We start from the raw sequence: 20,199 nt of genomic DNA, 5'->3' as shown, positions 1-20,199 counted from the left end.
TTCTCCCCTATTCCCCCATTAGCGGGCCTAGAGCCGCTGCGCCCATCCATCCATACCGTAAATGATAACCGATTCCAGCTAGCTGGTACCGAGCCCCAAGGTCTATATTAGCCCCAACATCATACCGAGCTCTCAGTGGCTAATAGCCAGAATCATATGTACAACCACATGGCCAAACGCCCACACCCCCACTAGACATGCAAGTAAGCGACGACTTAATCTCTGACAGTCTGGCAGGATCCCCAAAGCCAAAGTCAGATCCAAGTCAAGCCCAAAACAAGTCATCAATATCGGCGAAGATCCGCCGACCGCCCCCGCGAAGGATCGCACTATAGACCCGACCCGACTCCGAGCGAGCCAATGCGCTTCCGGTGCGAGCCAACGGCGCTTACTTTGGGGGTCCGGTTGGATTGGATGGGATGTCAGGTTTTGAGGTGGTACTAGTGTAGCGTAGAGGTTTAAGATATCAAGAAGGGTGTTTGATGTTTTACGGTTACGTACGTACGGAGTCGAGAGGATGGAGGACCGATGACGGTGAGAGAGCATGCATAAGACGGAGCTTGGGGGCCGGTTCGGCTTGACTGACTTGATGCATCTCAACTCTTCCTCGTCTTTGCCATCGCCTTCGAAGATCGCCGGGGAGCCGCCGGTGGAAGCGAAAATATCTAGGTGTCTACCTAGGTAAGCGCGGCGTTACGACTAAATCGGGGATGGGTAGGGGTTATAAGTGTGGAAGTGGACGGACTTGGCCTTTTGGCTTCAAGTTTTGCGGCTTCCAGCCCAGACGTAGTCTATGTAAACTGTAAATGGAGGCGTGCATGAGATGAGTCAAGGGGGGAGAGAGAGGTCTGTCCGTCCATCCATGTGCTCGACGAATCCTGTAGCTCACTAGTAAGTTGACGCCGAAGGCATACGTGCTAACCTACTCCAGGGCTGCAAATAATGTATGATATATGCATGCACATATTAACCTTAGGACCTGTCAGTTATCTTAGCCATGTACTACCAGAAGTACTAGTACTACCAGCAGCCGACTTTAGGGAATGATCCAACGTGGACCTGATGTATAGGTACGAACTGGGAAAAACCACCTTCCAGGAAGATGGATGCAGTGGACTAGCCTTCGAAGGAAGGAAGACTGCCTGCCTACCTACCTAACCCGCCTACCGCACGTCTGTGCGTAGGTTGCACTGCTGTCTCGAAACTGGACAAAGCTCAGCTAGTAGCTGTTTGGGCCTCCGCTACTACTGTTCCATTCTTAATTCGCTTTTTGATCAGTCTATCTCTAGTAGTCAGCTAGCCAGCCGGGCCTTCATGATCGGACGGGAGCAATTGATCCTACTAGTACGTACGTAGACTTCGATAAGTGACCGCTCTTGTTTCTTACTGGCCCGCTCGGATCTACAAGAGGGATGGATACTATGGCTTTGATTTCAAATCTCAATGTGAATGTAGATTGCTCTAAGGTAAGAATGGGTATGTACATCCGCAGAGAATCGCAAAATTCAGCCTATGAAATGTTGCATAAGTCACATGAAGATGCTTAGAACTGAATTGAATCGGATTGAGGATGGAACCGCATGGGAATAGAACAAAAATGCCTCTCAGAAGTGAGAAATAAATACCTGCCCAGTTTGTCCTAGCAGTCGCAGTGAGAAGGTCGAAGGAGAAAAGAATAGAATATAAAGGGGTAAGAGAATTGAAAGAAAGGAAGAGCACAAAATGGAGCGAAGCAAAGAGAAAAGCAGATACCAGACCAATCCAAAACAAACTAATAACTCCAAGAATAGAATAAAACAACAAGAAACGAAAGCCACCTGGGGAAACGACAAGAAAAATACCCTATACTCCCACACATAACTCCAGACTTCAAAAAACCAGAGAACCATAATCAATAAGCAAAAATGCCACCAAACGTGTAACAAGAATTGTAGAAAAAGACAAAATCTTGCCAGCAAGAACGTTCCAAAAAAATGGTTTTGTTGTCATAATCATAAATGCATCGTCGTCCTCACTGGCCGAAAACTTTTAGTAGCGCCTAATAAAGACCCCGCCTACATCAGCAGATAATCCCACTTATTCTGCCTCATAACATCGCGCCAATGCGGTATTGACGAAGCCGAGATAGTCTCCGGATCCGCAACCGCCTGCGTAAGGTCCAGGTTAAATGAATCGCCATGATCCACAGCCTCGAGCGACGAGCTCGGCGATGTTGGCTGGCTATCGGCAACGCGCCAGATCGCCTTCAGCACGCGGTACATTCGTCCGAAACTGCCAAAGTCGCCGAGGTACCCGAGCGCCGTGACGCGCTCCGCCATAGTCTTCCGGAACTGCGAGGCCGGGATGGCGTGCGCGCCTGCCATGAAGAGCGGCCAGACTAGAGCGCGGTCGAACCCGTGGATCCCCGCCGGAATGTATTTTAGGGTGTCGGTGATCGAGGTGACGAGGTTGATGATCGATGGGTCGTAGGGGTCGAATGTGGGGAGGAGAGACTGAAGGTATATGCGGGCGGCTGTGCGGAAGAGGGTCGTGACGATCTTGACGAGCATGTCTGGGATGACGGTGCCGTTGGGGTTGAAGGGGGCGTGCATGGTGCCGTCTAGGGGTTCGGTCCAGTCGAGTTGGGAAGAGAGGGCGTTGGCATGGTGGCGGAAGGAGAAGTCGTCGAGCTGTTTGTCTTTCTTGAGAGATTCGAGACAGGCTATTTCGGATATGAGATACATGATGCGGTCGTCACAGCCCATGAGCGTCTTAAGCCCTGATGCTACCCCCCGGAGGTGTTTGTTGCGGTAGGTGTGGGCGAACTGAGGCGTCTCGCCGAGCATTGTGGCGCCCAAAATGTCGACCCATGCGATTAGGGAGACGTTGAACCGACTTGGTGCACAGTGCATGTTTCTGACAATGTTGGAGGCGCCGCGGAAGTGCGCGTGCCATGGGCAATCGGGGAGGTAGTCCTCTGCCGTTCCGGCGAAGCAGTTGTAAACGATCATAGCGAGGCTGGCGTTCATGACCTCGACCTTATTGCTGTTGGCGAGCTTGTGGGCTCGTGAAAGCTGCTTGATTGCTTCGTAGCGGTGACTGACGATGTCGTAGTCCATTTCGTCTGCCAGGCCCATGCTTGTCTTGAGGTGGATCGCTGAGACGCTGAGGCAGCAGTGCATGTAAGATTTATTTGTCTTGAGGGAGTTGAGAATCTCGCCGAACCGGTCGGAGCCGGGTCGTAGGGCTTCAGACATGGGGAATACAATGGGGATGACGTTGTCGACGAAGTGGTTCAGGAGTGGCCGGTCGCTCTCGTTGATTGGAATCATGGACTCGAAACGTGACGACAGCGGAGGTGGATGGTGAGAATTATGATGGCTGCCGTAACCCTGTGCGTAGGGGCTCTTATGATTCAATTGTTGCTGCTGGATCAGCAGCTGTGTTTGTGATGGGTATAAAGTGCTTGGTGTCGCCGGTAATGTAGTTGTGGGATTGTAATATTCGTTACTACTCACTTCCGCTGCGGGAGTCTGCAGCTGCAAAGTAGGAGCAGTTACCGAGATAGCTGGGCTAGGCTGGCTGAACTGGTTGACCTGGTGAACTTGGTTGATCTGGTTGACCTGGTTGAACGTTGGGGTCGGTGTATGTGAATAGGGTCTCGGAATGGGCAAAGAGGTAGGCCACACGTCTTGGTTGTCGGGTTCTGATTCGAAGTTGAACGAAGGCATCGCCGGTGGAATGAAGGAAGTCATTGAGGATGTGCTGGTCGCACTAACGGGGTTAGATAGACTTTCGGTATAAGGCTCAGTATAAGGAGGATCGGCCTCAGTCTCGAAGTTGAATGGCGTGGTTGAAGGAGGAATGAAGGATGTCATTGACGAGGTGCTCGTTGCGCTGACCGGCGGAGTGATATCGCTTTCGAACTTGTTCTCAAAGTTGAACGGCGTGATGGACAGTGGAATGAAGGATGTCATCGAGGACGTGCTCGTCGCACTGACGGGCGTAGGCAGACCATCGTTATATGGCTCAACGCAAGGCTCGACGTAAGACTCTGTATATGACCCGGGATAGGGGTTGACGATATTACTGCTGCTTGGTTGCTCAGGTACATATAATGAGTTGCCCATTTGGGGTGTCGAAATCTGAAGGGTGGGTTTCTGCTGGCACATTGATTTGATGCGGTCCATGTAATCTGTCCATTCAAGTTAGTTAAACAGTCCATGAATGGTTAGGCTCTTGGCTCTCGGAGGTATGCTCACCTCTCAAAGAGCCTTCCTTCTCCATGACCTTGGTTTGGCGAATTCGGTCCTTGACTCGATCTCTCTGACGGTTGCGCTGCTCGGTTGTTGACCACCATTGTGGAGTCTTGTAATCACAACGGAGCCCTAATTTAGAGCAGGATTGGCACGTTGGCCGCTCCTCGTCACACTTCTTGCGCCTCAACCGGCAAGTGAAGCAGCCTGTATTGTACCCACTCGTCAGCAATTAAGCTTATTTAAGGTGCAAGGGGGGTGTTTCAGATCCTGAATACCCGAACGGGACCGTCGATGCTCTTTGACTACGCCCCGCCGTTTGGTTTCGCTGCCAGCGGACGAGTCCGGTAAGATGTAGCGGCTTGCATCCTTGGATTGTGACGGCCGCTTGGACGATGATGCCTTGGTGAATGACTCCGGCATTGTGTTGAAGGATGGTGGTGAAGTCAAAGGACAATGAAGTATAAGACCGTCCGGCCAACGACCTTGTTCAAGACGAGTGAAGGGGAAGGATGATGAATGAGGATGATGCTCTCTGAAGTCAAGATGAAACAGAGGATGGGGCCCAAAGGATGCAGGGCCGTGAGGGTCTTTATGAAGCTTGAAGCGTCGAGGTATCATGATCAAATCTTGAAACAAGGATGTGAATAAGGTGCTTCTATTTTTGCCATCAGCCGGGGATGGAGATTGTTTCAGGAAGCAGAAGAATCGAAGAATAAGTGGAGAACTGCGCAGATAGCGAATCGCAGAAGATATCACGATCTAGATATTGAGAAACAAGTCTAGAGTGGGCGGGTAAAATGGCTTGGGAATAAGGTGTAACTTGATCCAAGCGCCCTGGGGTTGAATGGTGTTGATGCTGATCTACCCATCCGCCGCTATGCAGCAAAATGACTTTAGACACGCATTTGCGGGCCCGAAATTTGCAGGGATAAGCTCTAGGCGCAGGAATTCCTAGGACAAAGGTGCTGTCAATATGTCAATCTGATGCCCCGGCGCCTAAATGATCGCCCCTGATTGGCCTGCCTTGGAGAACATCACCGATTTCTCTTTGCGCCTTTCAATAGCTCTGACCACCCCTTTTTTCAGGCTTTCAACACAGTTCCGCAGCCATCCACGACGTCACCAATCTGCCCAGATAACTGTATACCTTTCGGAAGCCCGACTGCAATGATCTTTTTCCGCACGTCTACACCTCAAAAATGGCAGAACTACAATGTGACGACAGTTGTGGAGCCAAGACGCTTAATCCATAAATCAACCAATGAAACCGCCGAAATAGGAGGGTGGATTGCGGCCCGCTCCCTGAGTGGAGTGAAAATAACCGCCGGGCTCTCCATTGGACCTTTTTTCCATCCAAGTCTCCTTAATTAGCAACAGTTAATCGCCTTTGCTGCACCTAATCAGCACATTAGCTCCCATTGCTGCAGCACTAGCGTGGTTAAATATAGCTAAAGGAGCCCTGTTAGCTCGGATATCCTATTAATAACTTCTCCGAAGATGCAGTAATTAGCATTATTTAGCCGCCGAGATTGTTGTTAATTTACCAGCCACCAATAGCGCGCTCAGAAAAACGAGGAAAGACCAGGGAATCACCGCAAAATTGGCTCCAATACTTGGCGTGGCTTCTTTGAACACTTCAGTCCCTTTCAGATACGTAGTCGCTGCCTCGGAACCTCCATCGCTAACTGTCGGCTACGGGGTATTCCGAGCTCCCAGCTTGTCGTTGCCTTTCCCCGCCGCTTCTCCGTACTTTTACCCTTCCCCGGAATCTGTTGGTTCAATGGCACTGCTGATTTGCCCATTTCCTCAAAATCAGAATTCCATTTCCCATGCTGCTTCTATATTTACATTCGATTAAGCTAGTCTTTACTTGCCGATAAACTACCCCGTATCGTAGATTGCTTTCTTTTAATAGGTTTTCTTGATCGAGACTACAGTATACACGCCATACCGCTCGCTAACTATACCGCCATACTACACTCCGTGCCGGCGTGCCGTTCGCTATAGGCTTCATCGAGTTCTTACAGCGCCAGAAATAGCACCTTCACGATCTACAGTTGTCTACCTTTATCGCTGAAGACTAGCTATACCGCTCTCCCATACTCCGTGCCGCTCGCTACGTAGCAATCTTCATCGACTCTCTGCACCAGAAATAGATCCTTCACAGTCTACTCTTACCGCTCAAGAATATTAACCCCCGTCATCACATCCATTTTCTTCTTCAGCTCGTACGAAAATAGAAGCTTCATGCTCACTATGACTTTCTAAGAGTATATCGAATCTTGAAACTTGAAACATGAAGCTTGGACCACACTCCAGCTTGCATGCTCGTGTGGGTCGTGGCTCGTGGGGTCCAGGTATCATCGGTAGACACTGACAAGCGTCATGGAACTTGGAAGCGAGATCTATGGCTCTATGGACAATCGCTTAGGTTCTCAATGTGCACTTACATTATAGGCGACTTCGGGCTACGTCCTCGTCGCACCGCATTACGTCTAGATCTCGTGACTTAGGCAGACACTGCATCCATGCGCCGACTCTCGCATAAGTCGGACTCGATCGCTACAAGCTCGTGGCTAGTAATTGTGATGTGCCAAGTATCGCACAGGTGCTGCGGGTCGACTTCAGCAAAATATATGTATCCATGTATACCGCACTCTGTATTCCTCGATATACTAGGGCTCTTAAACTCAACAGTGAATAAGTTATGCCGTACTCCGTATTCAAAGTGCTTGAATTACTCCGTGCTTCTAACTCCTACTCAGATTTCTACACTATAACGAGGACTTTGTATAGCCGAGAATGTTCCATTGCAGAATGTGCCGGCGATAGAACGTGTCAAGCGCGAGACACCGAACCGGCTTATACCCGACTAATGCGGTTTGACTGGTCCGTTAAAGCATTTGGGACCTGACGGCCGTGCTCTGGATGATTATCCCACCCCGAGAGCATCCACGATCCAGTTTGTGCGGTGAGTGGTGACTCGTGAGTCGGTGACTACAGTAAGGGGGCGTAGATACCACGTGAGTAACTGCATACTACGAGTCTACCTAGTACGAGGGCTGGGAACGGCACGGGATGGGATTTGGGTCCCGTCACAATTACACCGACCGTTCAAACTATCAACTGACAACGTCCAGCCCCGCTCGGAGAATTCGTCGTTGCGAGGCTAGCGACACTCCGAGAGTCGTTGATCCTTTCCCTTCGCATCAGATGCCGGAAGTAGAGAGGGGAGAGTCCTTCGACGTGCCGTCCCCAACAATTATTCACTCCACGATGGTTTGTGGGATAGGGTTGGACTTGGGCAGGAACACGGCTGGTGGTGTAACATCGCCGGTTCAGTTCTCACCAGAATTCGTGCCTCCTGAGCGAATAGATTGCGGGTACCCTTGTACCGCAATCTACTTTGATTACCTACTGGGCGGGGGAAGGATGTGAATTCTGCACTGCGTCTGCATGGTGCACATACCCTACTGCTGGTACTGCTTGGGCCGGGTCTGGATCACGGGTAGCCTTTTAGGTGATGACTTGTCGGTGCAAGGCAAACTGGGCTGAACGGTGGCAGTGGTTGGAGTTGGCGAGTGAGGTTGGTTCGTTGAGTGGTGAGGAGAGCTCTGAGAGGTATCTTTCCTATTGTCAGCAGGATCGAGATTGTCGTGTGATAAGTATCCTTTCAATTGGCTTTGTCCAGGAGTAAAGAGAACAGTGCTCGACAATGAACAAATGGAATTCACGAGCTCAGACTCCGTCATCGGTTGCTGGGGAGAAGGCGCCTTAAGTAAAAGGCCTGGCAGGGTTGACGCTCATTCGACTCAACAACATCCTGTTCAGGGATAATGGCCGACCCAGGGATTTAGGTTCACGAATCGTGATCTCTGCTCTGGCGCAGGATGCAGGATTGCCTGACAAAACTGGGTAGCCAGCCACCGAGTGAGGCGATTGGGTGAGGACGAACGGCAGCAGCGACTCGAGAACAGGCAAGGCGCGTAGAGAGGAAGTATGATTGCTCGAGAAGGCGTCGGGTATCGGTAAGCATCCCTGGCAGAGATGGGAGGAGATGAGAGGTGAGAAGAGAGGATGGGGGAATGCACATCCTCTGCAGCGCTAAGCCGGCCAGCCAGTCACATGTCCTGAACGAAGGCTTCCCGCAGCCCGGCGCGTACAGAGAACACAATCCACCTCTCATCGTCCTCTTTGACTTCTCGCGCCCCTCTCTCCGGCTTGGGTTTTATTGCCGCTGTCATCTCACTGGCTGGCTCCACTGCGGGTTAACAGCCACGAACCTCAACTACTGCAAGGTGATCACTACATCACCGTCCTATCGCAAGCACTCCCCTCACAGCCTGGCCACTCGGCTTCGCTGCATCCCAGTCGATTGTGAAGATGAAGACGCTATGTTTCACTATTCTCTGCGAGTCACGGTCCTCACGGATTTTGCCATGGCCGACAGCGACCTGTCAGAGTGATTGTCGCCGGGGCTACGTTTCAACCGACCCCTCCCTGCCACTGTCGCTCTCGCCTTAAGCGCTGGCTCACCTCCTCGCCCGTTCTTATACTGGCCCTCTCCTTCTCGTTTCACATTTCTCTCTCTCCTGCTCCTCTTTTCTACATCTCACCTGATGATGCAGTCTCGCTGTCGGTCAACTGCTACTAATTGACGTTGATGATTGATTGATATTCCTTTCTACGCTGAATCCACACATCACTGATTCATATTTCCTGTCACATCTACAATGGTAAGGAAGTACCGCCGCTCATCATAGAGGCATGTCTGACTTGAGCAAACCAGGCCTCCAACCTTCGTGCTCGACGAAGGGCAGGGCCTGCACGAGTCGACACCAAGGCCGCGGGTCATTTTTACCCGGAATGGACCGTCGTACAAACTCGCATGTCCAACACGACAGACTTTGCCGATACAGACTTCGAGTACAGCGACGATGAAGAAGAATCTCCCCGGGTTAGCATGGGCTCGGTAAGCATGGCCTTCCTTGCCTTGCTCAACGCACATCACTGACTTTGTATCTCAGTTCGGTTATGACAGCAGGTCCTCGCTGACAACCCTTGACCCTCCAACACCCGACCAGGCCATAAGACAACATTTCACGTTCGAGAACCTCGATAAAATGACCAAGGGACCCTCAGGTCCTCATCTGTTCCGTTCATCTGTTGGATCCCAGAACTCAGTTCCATCAGCAGAAGTTGATCTATACTTTGAGAGGTCACCAGTACGAACGCAGTTCACTCAATCAGAAGCATCTGAGCCTCCAAGCTCTGCCGAGCCTACCCCATCCAACAAGTATATGTTTTCGCCATGCACACCAAAGGCTTACGTTCCTCTACACCCCGACGTTTCACAGGTTTCGGAGCAGGAGATCCGCGACTGGACACCAAGCCAGGTGGCCCACTGGATGCACATTGGTGGATACGATGAGTCTGTCATTAACAAGTTCCTCATCAACGACATCACCGGTACCGTTCTCCTCACACTTCAGACCGAGGACCTCAAGGAGTTGGGTATCAAATCGTTCGGCAAGCGTCACCAGGTCATTGGCTCGATTGACCACCTCCGCAACACCATGCTAAAAGGAGCCCCTCGACGACCCGAGTCCCGATCTGACACTCGATCTCTGTCGCCAAGTAAGCAGCGGTCGTACGTCATGTCCGTCTCGCCAACTGGAGAAATTCTCTCTGGCTTTGAGAACCACGGAGGCCAGGATCGTCATGTGTCGATTGTGGGCATCGAGCAAGTCCTCCCTAAGCCTCACAACTGCTCCAAGGGAGAGAACTGTCCCAAGTACAGGCGGCGGCAGCGCCAAATTGAGAAGCTCGCTGCTGAATACCCTGAACACACTTTCTCACCCGCCGGCGACGCTTTGGTGGCTGGGAACCCAGGAAACCCGATCACAGCACAAAACTTGTTGCGGCCAACTTCAGATGCTCAGCCCTCGGTGGCTGCCTCTTCAGATGTCTTTGGAGCCATGCAGACCCCTCGCCTCTGCGCTGAAGCTTTGAATGAGGTCTCCAAGCTCGATCCACAGGAGAGCATCCGGCACTTCCTGACCTACCAGGGTGTCGAACCTCCCTCTGGTTCGGACAGCGAAGATAGCATGGCTCACTCTGAGCCTGTCTATCCTGAACGGGTTAGGACCCCAAAAACAGCGCCAGCCTTTCTCTCCCGAGGCAAGACTATGTCTCAGAATCTCCGCACTCTGCCGAAGTTAACTATTCCCGTCGACTCGGACTCGGATGAGTTGACCACCGCAGTTACCACGGCCCAGCCCGACACTACGATTTATGGCTCTCCAACGGCTACCCAGCAGTACGGTCCTTTCACTGGCGCTCAATACATGCCTTCCAACGAAAGCTACCGTCAGGGCACACCCTTTACCGAGGCCGATGTACCGGTTACCGCGATCCCAGAGGGACCGATTTCCCGTGATACTTCCCAATCTGTCCCACCAAACATGCAGTACGGAAACCTCATGTTCCAGCGCCAGCAACAACAGGAGCCATTTATGCGATCTGCTTCCACCCGGCCTCGCGCCAACAGCAACCTGAACAAGCCCCTGCCCCGTGTCCGTGAAGGCAAGCCTCTCACCCCTATCGAGAACCCCTCCGACTTGCAGAAGACTCCCCGCATCCCAGCAGTTCCACTCCACGGCTACAACTCGGCTCTGTCGTCTGACCCGGACGTCACGAAGAGCGGCTGGATGAAGAAGCGCAAGCCCGCTCGCTTCCTCCGCCATGACTGGCAAGACGCCCACTTCACCCTGCGCGGCACCAACCTCGCTATGCACAAGGATGAACTCGCCGCTCTTCGCCACTCGCGCGCCCTCGACCTCATCAATGTCGATGACTACACCGTCGCATGCTCTTCCGTCGGGACAAACTCGAAGCTCACCGCGGCTTTCAAGAAATCTGTTCTCCGCTCCGGAGCCAACTCATGCGCCGACGACGCCGCTTTTGCCTTCTCTCTTGTCCCGGCCTCCAAGGAGAACGAGAAGAAGATGCTCTTCAGCAGCAACAAGGGCGACATAAAGAGCCACCACTTTGCCGTCAAGACCCGCGACGAGCGCATCGACTGGATGCGTGAGCTCATGCTCGCCAAAGCCCTCAAGAAGGGCAAGGAGGGCGGCGCCGAGATGCAAGTCAACGGAAACTTCATCTAAAGACGCAACCCAACAGAAAACAAAAGACAAAAAAAATATCTACCCCGATCCCACTAATCGCCTTGTATTCTATCCTTGAACCCGACCTCCCACCTCACAGATTGCTCGCATTCATTGGTCCGGTTTAGCATCGAATTACGCACTTCCACTTGCATACATACCACTCTTATTCTCATTGCCGCTCACTTTTCATTTTCATTTTCTTATCTATGTCTAATACATACATACAAGTGACGACCTAACGACCACCAAAGAAAGATTCCCATCGTCCCAGGACGTTCGCATCGCATCTGCACCTCGTCGCAGGCCGACGCAGCAGCAGCAGAAATCAGATTTCACATCGATACCCGAGATACTCCATCCGTTTTGGTTCATTCTTGCTGTTTCTGTCTTTGTCTTATGATTGTTACTGATTCCCCTGTTTATTTTCTGCGTTGTTCAATTTCAAATTCGTTTCGTTTCGTTTCGTTCGTGTTCTCAGATTGCTCAAGATGTACATGCTTAGATTCATGCATATGGATGTCCATGTACCTAGTCTGACTGATTGATTGATTGAGCCAGGTTGATAAGAAAGAGGGAGATAGTGAGCGACTTGGTGGGTAGAAGGTAGAATAGTTATATATGAATGAATAGCGACATTGGTGTCGGAATCAGCGTTCCTGTAAACCCTGCATATCCATTCGCCTTAAGCCCTCCGTCTTCCGTTAGTATGACTCGTGAAGTTGTGCAGGGTACCAAGGTGCTGATATATACCCATGAGGAAAGAGCGATGCAGATCTACCACTCGTTGCGCGCATTCCTGTCAGCAGCCCAGATGTCTCTCTCTTCCAGTTTCCGTCTTCAAGCGCGTAGCGGTCTCTGCTTAATCTACAGCGCCGGACATCATGTTGTTCTTTGTTACCTTCCAGCGATGGGAAAGTGCAGCGCAGCATCTGCTGCTGCAAGTCTGCGTATGAGCTACAGGCGCATCGAACTTGCCTTGCTGCTTGGCGTTTGTGGAGGAATCCCTCTTTCTCCCAGCAAAGAGGAGATCATCCTTGAGGATGTTATTATCAGCAGCGGTATCGATGAATATGATTTCGAGAGACAGAACCCAGATGGATTTCGGCGAAAGATCGATCCCACGGAGGCTTTGGACAGACCAAGCCCGAAAATCAGATCTTTCCTAGCAGCCCTAAAAGGCCGCACAACGCGGCATGAACTACAACAGCAGACATATTCACATCTTCAGTTCTTGTAGACAAACTCGGAGGCGTGGACGTATCTGGGGCTGAGCACGATGTGCTGGACATGCCGTTCGCCGTAATTGGCTCGCTGCGGGCATTACAATACCCTCCATTCAAATCGGGAAAGTCGCGTCCGCCGACAGGGTCTTGAAGTCTGGAGAGCACCGCGACGACATAGCAGCCGCAGAAGGCGTTATTGCATTCGAGATGGTGGGCGCCGGTTTCTGGGGCAATGTGCCATATATAATCATTAAAGGAGTTTGCGATTACGCCTACAGTCACAAAAACACGCGATGGCAAGCTTATGCTGCAGCTGTCACTGCATCTGCCTCTAGAGCTTTTTTTTCACAACTGACCAGTCACATCTCAATACCGTGAGTTCAATTAGTCTGATTAGTTGTACAATTGAAGACTGACCTGTTCATAGCCTCTCTAATGAAGCCCCAGGCTTCTGACTTGGCCAAAGCTTTACAATCTTAGTACACTGCCGAACGACGTCTTCAAGTCCAGCAAATATCTGGGGAGCTACTACCAATGGGCCAATGCTACATAAATATGGTCGTCGTGAGGATAGTCCGCTCCGGCAAGCCCCGAGATTCTGGCAGAACCTTGGATCTCTCACTATACCCGCGTCTCAGGGTCAACACGATGGACTCGAAAAAGCTTGTATCAATACCTGAGCTTTTTTCAGCATCAAACAACCCAAACACTACGGCCCCTAAGCACATTATAATCCATGGGGGTGCTGGAATGGGAAAGTCTACGCTATGCAAGAAGACCATGCATGACTATCTAAACCAGGGTATGTGGAACAATCTTTTTGACTTAATACTATGGATTCCACTACAAAGGCTGAAACACAGGTCGCAACAGAATCATACCCTGGAAAGCGCTTTCTACAACTTGTACTTTTACTCCAATCTCAAAGATGGCAAAGATCTCGCCATTGAATTGGGAGGGGCTATACTGGACGCGGCTCGGAAAGACAGAATTCTGCTTATCCTGGATGGGTTAGATGAGGTGTCCCAAGAGTGGGAGCCTGACACTCCGATGCATAGTCTCCTTGGTACGACTCCTGGATCATCCACGAGTTATCATTACCTCCAGACCATACAGCTCGGCCATGAGCAATTTAGATTCATTCGACATGAAACTGGAGATAGTTGGTTTCACCAAGGAGCAGGCCGCAGCATACGTGACGACAGTTACGGAGGGCGATTCTCAAAGAGCGGAAGCTTTCGTCACTGGCAACCGAGATATCCGACACCTCATTCCTATTCCTGTTCAACTCGACGGAGTGTGTTGCAGTTGGGATCGCAATTTCATGTCAGAATACAAGGCAAAGTCAATGACCTTGCTCTATGAAGCAATCACACTGAAGCTACTCCAAAAGGATGTCTCTCGACTGTAACAATGATTCATCCAAGGGGTTCACCGAAGACACAATACGCGGCCTCAGCGCAGTCCAGGTAAAACACATGATCCCAAATGAGCTGAGACTTCTAGAGATTCTCGCGTTTACTGGTACTTCAACGAGTTTGTTGAATTCAACGCCGATGATAGACACCGGCTATATGATGTTCTTGCGCAACAGCATACTTCGCAACCAAACGCACCGGCATCAGCCCTGAGGAAGATTCCTTTTCTCCATATATCTGACGCCTCAGTCATAGACTCAGATCAGACAAATCATTTCTTGCATCTCACCTTTCAGGAATATTTTGCCGCTCGATATTTTGTTCGGCAATGGACGGGCGTTGAGCAACTGAAATGCATAAACCTGAGACAAAGGTCGCCTGGAATTCCTATTGCAACACCACAGGCCTTTCTTCACATGTATGAATATAGCCCGCGCTATGGCATTATGTGGCGGTTCACTACGGGCCAATTCCAGGAGTGTCTGCCAGCAAAACTCTGGCACGGAGATCCCCTCAAGCATTACTTGGACCATCTGGACACTGGGATCCGCGATCTATTAGGCCTTGCTTATCAATGACTCTTCATGCACTGCCTCGGTGAAGTGGTCCCCGGCGAGCATAACAATGTAGTTCGATCCAGGATCGAAGACCATTGAACAGTGTCCTTCGTCATGATACCCCTGAAGGTGTAATCGAGGTACCTTTCAGCAGTACGCAACTCCTCGATTTCAGACGAGATCCGAAACGCACAACTCGAGCTAGGCATACCCGCCTGGCATCCTACTTCCTGAAACTCGCGTCGGTGCGAATGCGATAACAAAACTAATGTCTAGAGCTGCTTCTTTGTGGAGGGGGAAGCGAAATGAGCACGATAGTACTGGGTTCTGATATTAGGCTACAGACACTTGCAGTACATACGGTTGCATTGCTTTTGCCTGGAGACTACCTATCTCGTTCTTATTGTCTACGATTTCTACCACCAGTTACTATTTGTTTGCTTTGGCATACCATGGACTATCGAACGCATATTACCGTCCTCTCATCACCATTTTACTGTTCTAACCACTTATTTCTCTTGTTCATTGAATTCGTGCGTTGAATTGAGTTAGCCCCCTGGCCTAAAGGTCCCTTATTCCGCGTAACGTCTAACGTATAACGAACCTAACTCAGGAATATCGAGTCCCATTCTGACACTCGCGCCGCCTGCGTACCGCATTCCTATTCTCTGCACCTATTCTCTGCACTTAAAGGTCCTGAAATAGCCAATAACCAAGTTAGAATAAGAGCCTTAAGATCCAGATTCTACCTTGACTTCGAGAGAGTCCCTCTCAGAGCCCGCTTCTCTGATTGCGTGCGGCTCACTCGGTATCACTGCAGTTTTAGGTCTGTCGGGGGGGTTGGGGTCTGTAGGTGAGCAACCAATGGTATCGAAGTTCCATGCCGTAAGGTCCCTCACTGTGTGGTGGGTGACGTACATATAAACAGTAAACATAGGTTAGCTACGCATCTTCACTTCCAATGCTCTGCATACGTCCTCTGTCTCTAGCATTATGACATCCGTTAAAGGCATTTGATATTCCACGTTGCACGACCCAGGTGAAAGGTCCGTTCCGCGGGTATAATACGAATACAAAGTCATATCTAGCCGGAATTCAGTGCGGTATATACTGATAAACGAGGACGGCAAGCCCCTCCTTCTACCAAGGGCACTGTCCCAGTGTAGTCTACTGTACTTTTGATCTCCTCGAGAGAGTACATGCCAGTATCTACGATAATGACTCACTGAGATAGCTATACCTACTCTGTTGAAAGCATCATGGATATTGCGAATCACAGTAAGGTAAGGGAAAAAGTATCGCTCCATTCAGATGCTGCATTCCAATAAAATATAACTAACGCATCTCAATGTCAATAGTGAGATCAAACATAAAATAAGATACTGCGAATATTCCAACTTCAAGTGAACGAGGCTGTACAGTAAAGACCCACTTGCCTGATATGATTGGGAAGCGCCTCGTTCACTGCACTTTTAGGACTGGCGAGGTCTTAAAAGTCCAAGCACTGTAACGCCTTTGAATGGTGGACACGGATTACGGACTACGGATAAGGGTTTCTCTTGTCCGAGCAGGGCTTTCTAAGTCATCTACAATAAACAGGGGCCCTACATGATAAACAAACCCAGCGAGCGATTCAGGTCGGGTTCGATGCCTAAAAAGGCAGTATTCGATATTTCGGTAACTTGCAAGACACTATTTGAGCGTGAGTACGGAGTCACCCTTGACCATGATTCGCACAGATCAAGTCTTAGGAGACTAGCCGGTTCTTCATGACTTGGCAATGCACTGCACGTTCAGTCCCTGAGACAAAAGAGCCAGAGGCTGCCCAGTGCGGTCGAGCTTCTTAAGACTTGGACTCACTGCCTCGCCACGATCTCAGCCTTTCAGTTTCAGCCAACATTTACGGTTCACTCCACTTTGAGTGAGCCTTGCTAAAGCAGACTAGATTGCTATTCGAGGGAGGAATCGCGATTTTGCCTGGGTGATGCTCACTGCATTTACTCATCGAACTAACAAACTCGGTACAGAGTTGATTTGCAGCGCCTCGAGGCTCTGACAGTCCTTTTTTTCCCGGGCTTCTTTTGGCTGATTTCGCACAACTCTCGGGGTCAGGTACTGCACTTTTAGGCTTCCCCGGGAGTTGACAAGTTAAATCTTTGAAGGCTATCAGAAACAGAGAGTCATGGTGCTGCGAAGTTAATCAAGATTAAGTAAAAAAAAAAAAATTTTCGAAGCTGGATATGGCCTGATGGCACTGCAGAAATAGCGCGGCGCCTCCTCGAACTCGCATCCTCCGTTCTAGATCCTTTATCCGTATCCACCGCTCACGTTATGGTTAACGGATGATCAGGGACTTGGAGAATGGATTTGGGACATTCATCTACAAGAGGATCAAGCGTGACAATAATGATCTAGAGTGTAGACTCAGGCTCAAGCAAATGAGACCACGGGAGCCTGCCCAGTGAGTATTCAGTGTTGCCTTCAAGTCCCATCTAATTCCATGGTTGGCTATCATGAATCACGTACTGCGTTTTTAGATGTTTAATACTACTGTCCACTGCAAAAACTACTTCACCTGACTAGGCTTTCTTGCCGCGTAACGCATTCAGATAGGTAATGATAATGCAAGGAAACACTCCAAGAAAGTAGAAATTATAGCTAAAGCAGCTGGGTGGGAGCCACCCAGCGCCTGAAACCAGAGAATAATAAGCGTGCTGAAGGTGTTGTCGATAGGATACTTGATCCCAATGAACGTTTTACGCAGGACTGACTGTGCCCCAGGTAGAGTGTATGGATCAGACCATCCACAGCCTGCACTTGTAGGGGAAGTGATTTGTCAGCGACTCGTCATCTGCAACCACCCAAGATGGCTATCAAGCCGAGGGCGTAGATGGGAGCCTTTGCTTTGAAGAGAGTTGCCATCTTAGCAGAGGACTTGAGGAATTCTTGTAGGATCCTTTAGCGAAAATGCTTTAGCAAAAAGGGAAAGAATGACGAGGGACGGGAATACCTGAAACGTGGGGAGAGAGCGAGGTCAAATATGAGGGAGAAGACGAGGCTGACAAGGAGGAGAAAGAGGAGGGGGAGTTCTGGCGTTTGCGTGTATGTAACGTCCTCTTACTAGCGGAGAATTCTGGGCAGAATGTCCTGCTTGGGGCCAGGGTATATCAAGTGTTGGTTGAATGCAGTCAGCTTACCGAGTAAATCACAGTCTTGACCAACATAGATATTATATGATCAGTGCTCTTCTTTGTCTTATTTCCTCCTTCCTCATCCCCATCTACTATGTCATCATGGCATCCCCAGGTATTCTTCCCAACACGCCGTCAGAAATCGGCAAAGAAACACTGGCTCTCTCGGTCTCCATGGTATCTATAGCCAGCCTTTTCGTGGTCCTTCGGTTTCTCGCGCGGAGAAAGTCATCGGTTTCTTGGGATGACTGGGCCTGCTTGAGTTCCTTGTTGGTCGCATTCGGTTTTCTCATCTGTACCTCCTTGTTGGTCACTATCGGAAAGGGGGGCTACCACATCGCCCCATACGACAAGCCGACATTACAAGGACACAGCCAGGTTAGCTTTTCTCTTTGTCATGTGTAGAAGCAACTTGCAGTTAGGTATCTGATTGTTTGATACTGCTCTGACCAGATCTATATTGCCCTGGACATAATGGCAGTAGCATCACTCTGTCTCACCAAGGTATCGATAGTCCTTTTCTACAGACGCGTTTTTTCGATCAACAATACATTCAACGTGGCAACATGGATACTTAATGGTATCCTGTTTGCATACTTTATATCAACAAGCTGTGGCCTCATCTTTGCCTCTGATCCGGTAGAGGCCGAGTGGAAGACATGGCTGCCACGTACTCATATCAACTACAAGGCCTTCTGGATCTCATTCAGTTGTATCAACATATGCTTAGACATTGTTGTACTTGCCCTACCACAGCCCTTGATCTGGAAGTTGCAGCTGCCCCTACGCCGCAAGCTGCAGGTCTCTCTCATTTTCCTGCTCGGGGCCTGGTGAGTGCATGGACCTGCCTAAGAGCAAACAGAATCCATATACTAAAACTGCTATCTCCAGTGTCTGTTTTACAAGTATCTACCGTCTTTATGTTGTCGCGACGCTGGATATGAATGACCTGACCTGTAATGACAGCCCTCTTACTTGGAAAGCTTCCTAGCAATTGGCAGCCAAGTTTGCTAACCTATAACGCTCCTTAGACTCTTCAATGCCTGTTGTGGTTTGGAATGCTGTTGAGCTGTCCGCCAGCATCATTTGTGCCTGTTTGCCCATGCTGCCTAAGTTGTTTCGATCTCTTCTGCATCGCAAAAATCCCGAATCGGATTCGACTGGAATCAACAGCCTTCAAAACCGGACCTGGTACCGGAAGCTCGGCAAGAAGGGGCCCTCCTCTATCGAAGTTCGGCTAGTAGATCGCAGCACTTCACAGACATCAAGCCTGTAATCCGGTCGTTAGCCTACGTTGACGGGAGGGTATATTTTGGTTTCTATCGAAGCCACGCTTATTGCTGCAGGCATGGCCGGCCCTGTAAACGGTACTGAGTATTTGTTGCTCTTCGTGTTATTGATACTGTGGCCGTGTCAAATCTTGTTTTTTTCCTCTGATTTTTCTCACTATTGGTATATGCATATTAAATGGTGCAATTGAGCTCACGCCAGGGGTTATAATGCAGGTTGCTGGGCTGAATGTCATTCGTATAATAGCAAGGCTCAGTCCGTCCGTCCAGGATAAGTCTTACATGTTTGGAGCAGGAATTGCGACGTAGGATTTGCTTTCATTTCCTTGCTGATATGCTTATCATTATCCATTTAGGAGCCCTGTAAGCTTATGCGGCAGGAATTGTCATTCTGCTTGCTACCCCTGGTGGTATTGTTCCACGCAAACTCTTCGCGTCGTCGAACTGTGTACATGACTCACCCGTTCCTCCGTTGACATGTACCCAAGAGCAAACACACATGCATTGGTTGATAATCGAATGTTCCTAGGCCTGCTTGGAAGTCTCATGGTGTCTGTATGTACACGATCCTGGCAAGCACGTTTGAAAACGACGCAGCAAGGATTCCTAGTCACTAAGGTTGGAACACGAACTGGCTTGACAGGCCTGTGCTGATGAGGTTCTGTTTTCCAAATCCTAGTAAATATGTCTAGATAGTAGCTGTGATTAGCTGCAAAGAATTGTTGTGGTATCACGATTATGCTCAGTACGCCGGGGTCATCAAGCTCAGTCCCTCACCAGAATTTTAGCGCATAAGCTGCGGTAATTGTCGGTCGGTATTCGAACTTGTAGAGGCTAGATTCATCACAAAAGAGACGCCCATCGTGTTCCCGGTCGCCGTGCAGGCGATTGGTGGTTTTTTGTGTATGTATCTCAGCGGATAGGTACAGGCTACCCTAGTATGCCTCGGAAGGTCCGGACCTAATACCTAGGTAGTTGCCAAAAGTATATGGCTGTGGTCGGCTTGATCGGTTATGCCACCGGGGAATGTAAGATAAACACCAACATAGAGGCTGTATGACGTGATTCTGCAGAGAGTCCGTTCACAAGGCTTCGATGTCCTCATAGGAGG

General features: G+C 50.0%; 5 protein-coding genes across 5 annotated transcripts; 4 read left to right on the top strand and 1 right to left on the bottom strand.

Moving 5' to 3' along the window:
* Window positions 1-2,054: 2,054 nt before the first annotated feature.
* Window positions 2,055-4,658, bottom strand: BDV17DRAFT_282109 (Zn(II)2Cys6 transcription factor; the record flags this gene model as incomplete). Its single annotated transcript, XM_073760145.1, has 3 exons — window positions 2,055-4,174; window positions 4,242-4,442; window positions 4,514-4,658. The coding sequence occupies 3 exons, from the start codon at window positions 4,656-4,658 to the stop codon at window positions 2,055-2,057; spliced, it is 2,466 nt and encodes an 821-aa protein (XP_073615157.1).
* Window positions 4,659-9,126: 4,468 nt separating this feature from the next.
* On the top strand, window positions 9,127-11,407 carry BDV17DRAFT_291807 (SAM and PH domain-containing protein; the record flags this gene model as incomplete). The annotated part of the gene is made up of 2 exons (XM_073762208.1): window positions 9,127-9,210; window positions 9,266-11,407. The coding sequence occupies 2 exons, from the start codon at window positions 9,127-9,129 to the stop codon at window positions 11,405-11,407; spliced, it is 2,226 nt and encodes a 741-aa protein (XP_073615156.1).
* Window positions 11,408-11,907: 500 nt separating this feature from the next.
* Window positions 11,908-12,689, top strand: BDV17DRAFT_100460 (uncharacterized protein). Its single transcript, XM_073753671.1, has one exon. It carries the CDS (start codon window positions 12,033-12,035, stop codon window positions 12,645-12,647), a length of 615 nt encoding a protein of 204 aa, XP_073615155.1. The 5' UTR covers window positions 11,908-12,032; the 3' UTR covers window positions 12,648-12,689.
* A 164-nt stretch (window positions 12,690-12,853) lies between these two features.
* BDV17DRAFT_100454 (uncharacterized protein) lies at window positions 12,854-14,093 on the top strand. The gene is made up of 2 exons (XM_073753670.1): window positions 12,854-13,007; window positions 13,061-14,093. The coding sequence occupies exon 2, from the start codon at window positions 13,168-13,170 to the stop codon at window positions 13,996-13,998; it is 831 nt and encodes a 276-aa protein (XP_073615154.1). The 5' UTR covers window positions 12,854-13,007; window positions 13,061-13,167; the 3' UTR covers window positions 13,999-14,093.
* Window positions 14,094-17,901: 3,808 nt separating this feature from the next.
* Window positions 17,902-19,075, top strand: BDV17DRAFT_291806 (uncharacterized protein; the record flags this gene model as incomplete). The annotated part of the gene is made up of 4 exons (XM_073762207.1): window positions 17,902-18,177; window positions 18,253-18,629; window positions 18,691-18,755; window positions 18,831-19,075. 4 exons carry the CDS (start codon window positions 17,902-17,904, stop codon window positions 19,073-19,075), a joined length of 963 nt encoding a protein of 320 aa, XP_073615153.1.
* Between the last annotated feature and the right edge of the window lie 1,124 nt (window positions 19,076-20,199).

This window comes from Aspergillus undulatus (assembly GCF_047715775.1).
Source record: "Aspergillus undulatus strain CBS 261.88 unplaced genomic scaffold BDV17scaffold_27, whole genome shotgun sequence".
In the NCBI taxonomy this organism is placed as follows: Eukaryota; Fungi; Ascomycota; class Eurotiomycetes; order Eurotiales; family Aspergillaceae; genus Aspergillus; species Aspergillus undulatus.
The sequence above is the reverse complement of the archived record's forward strand: the minus strand, read 5'-3'. Positions and strand labels throughout refer to the sequence as shown.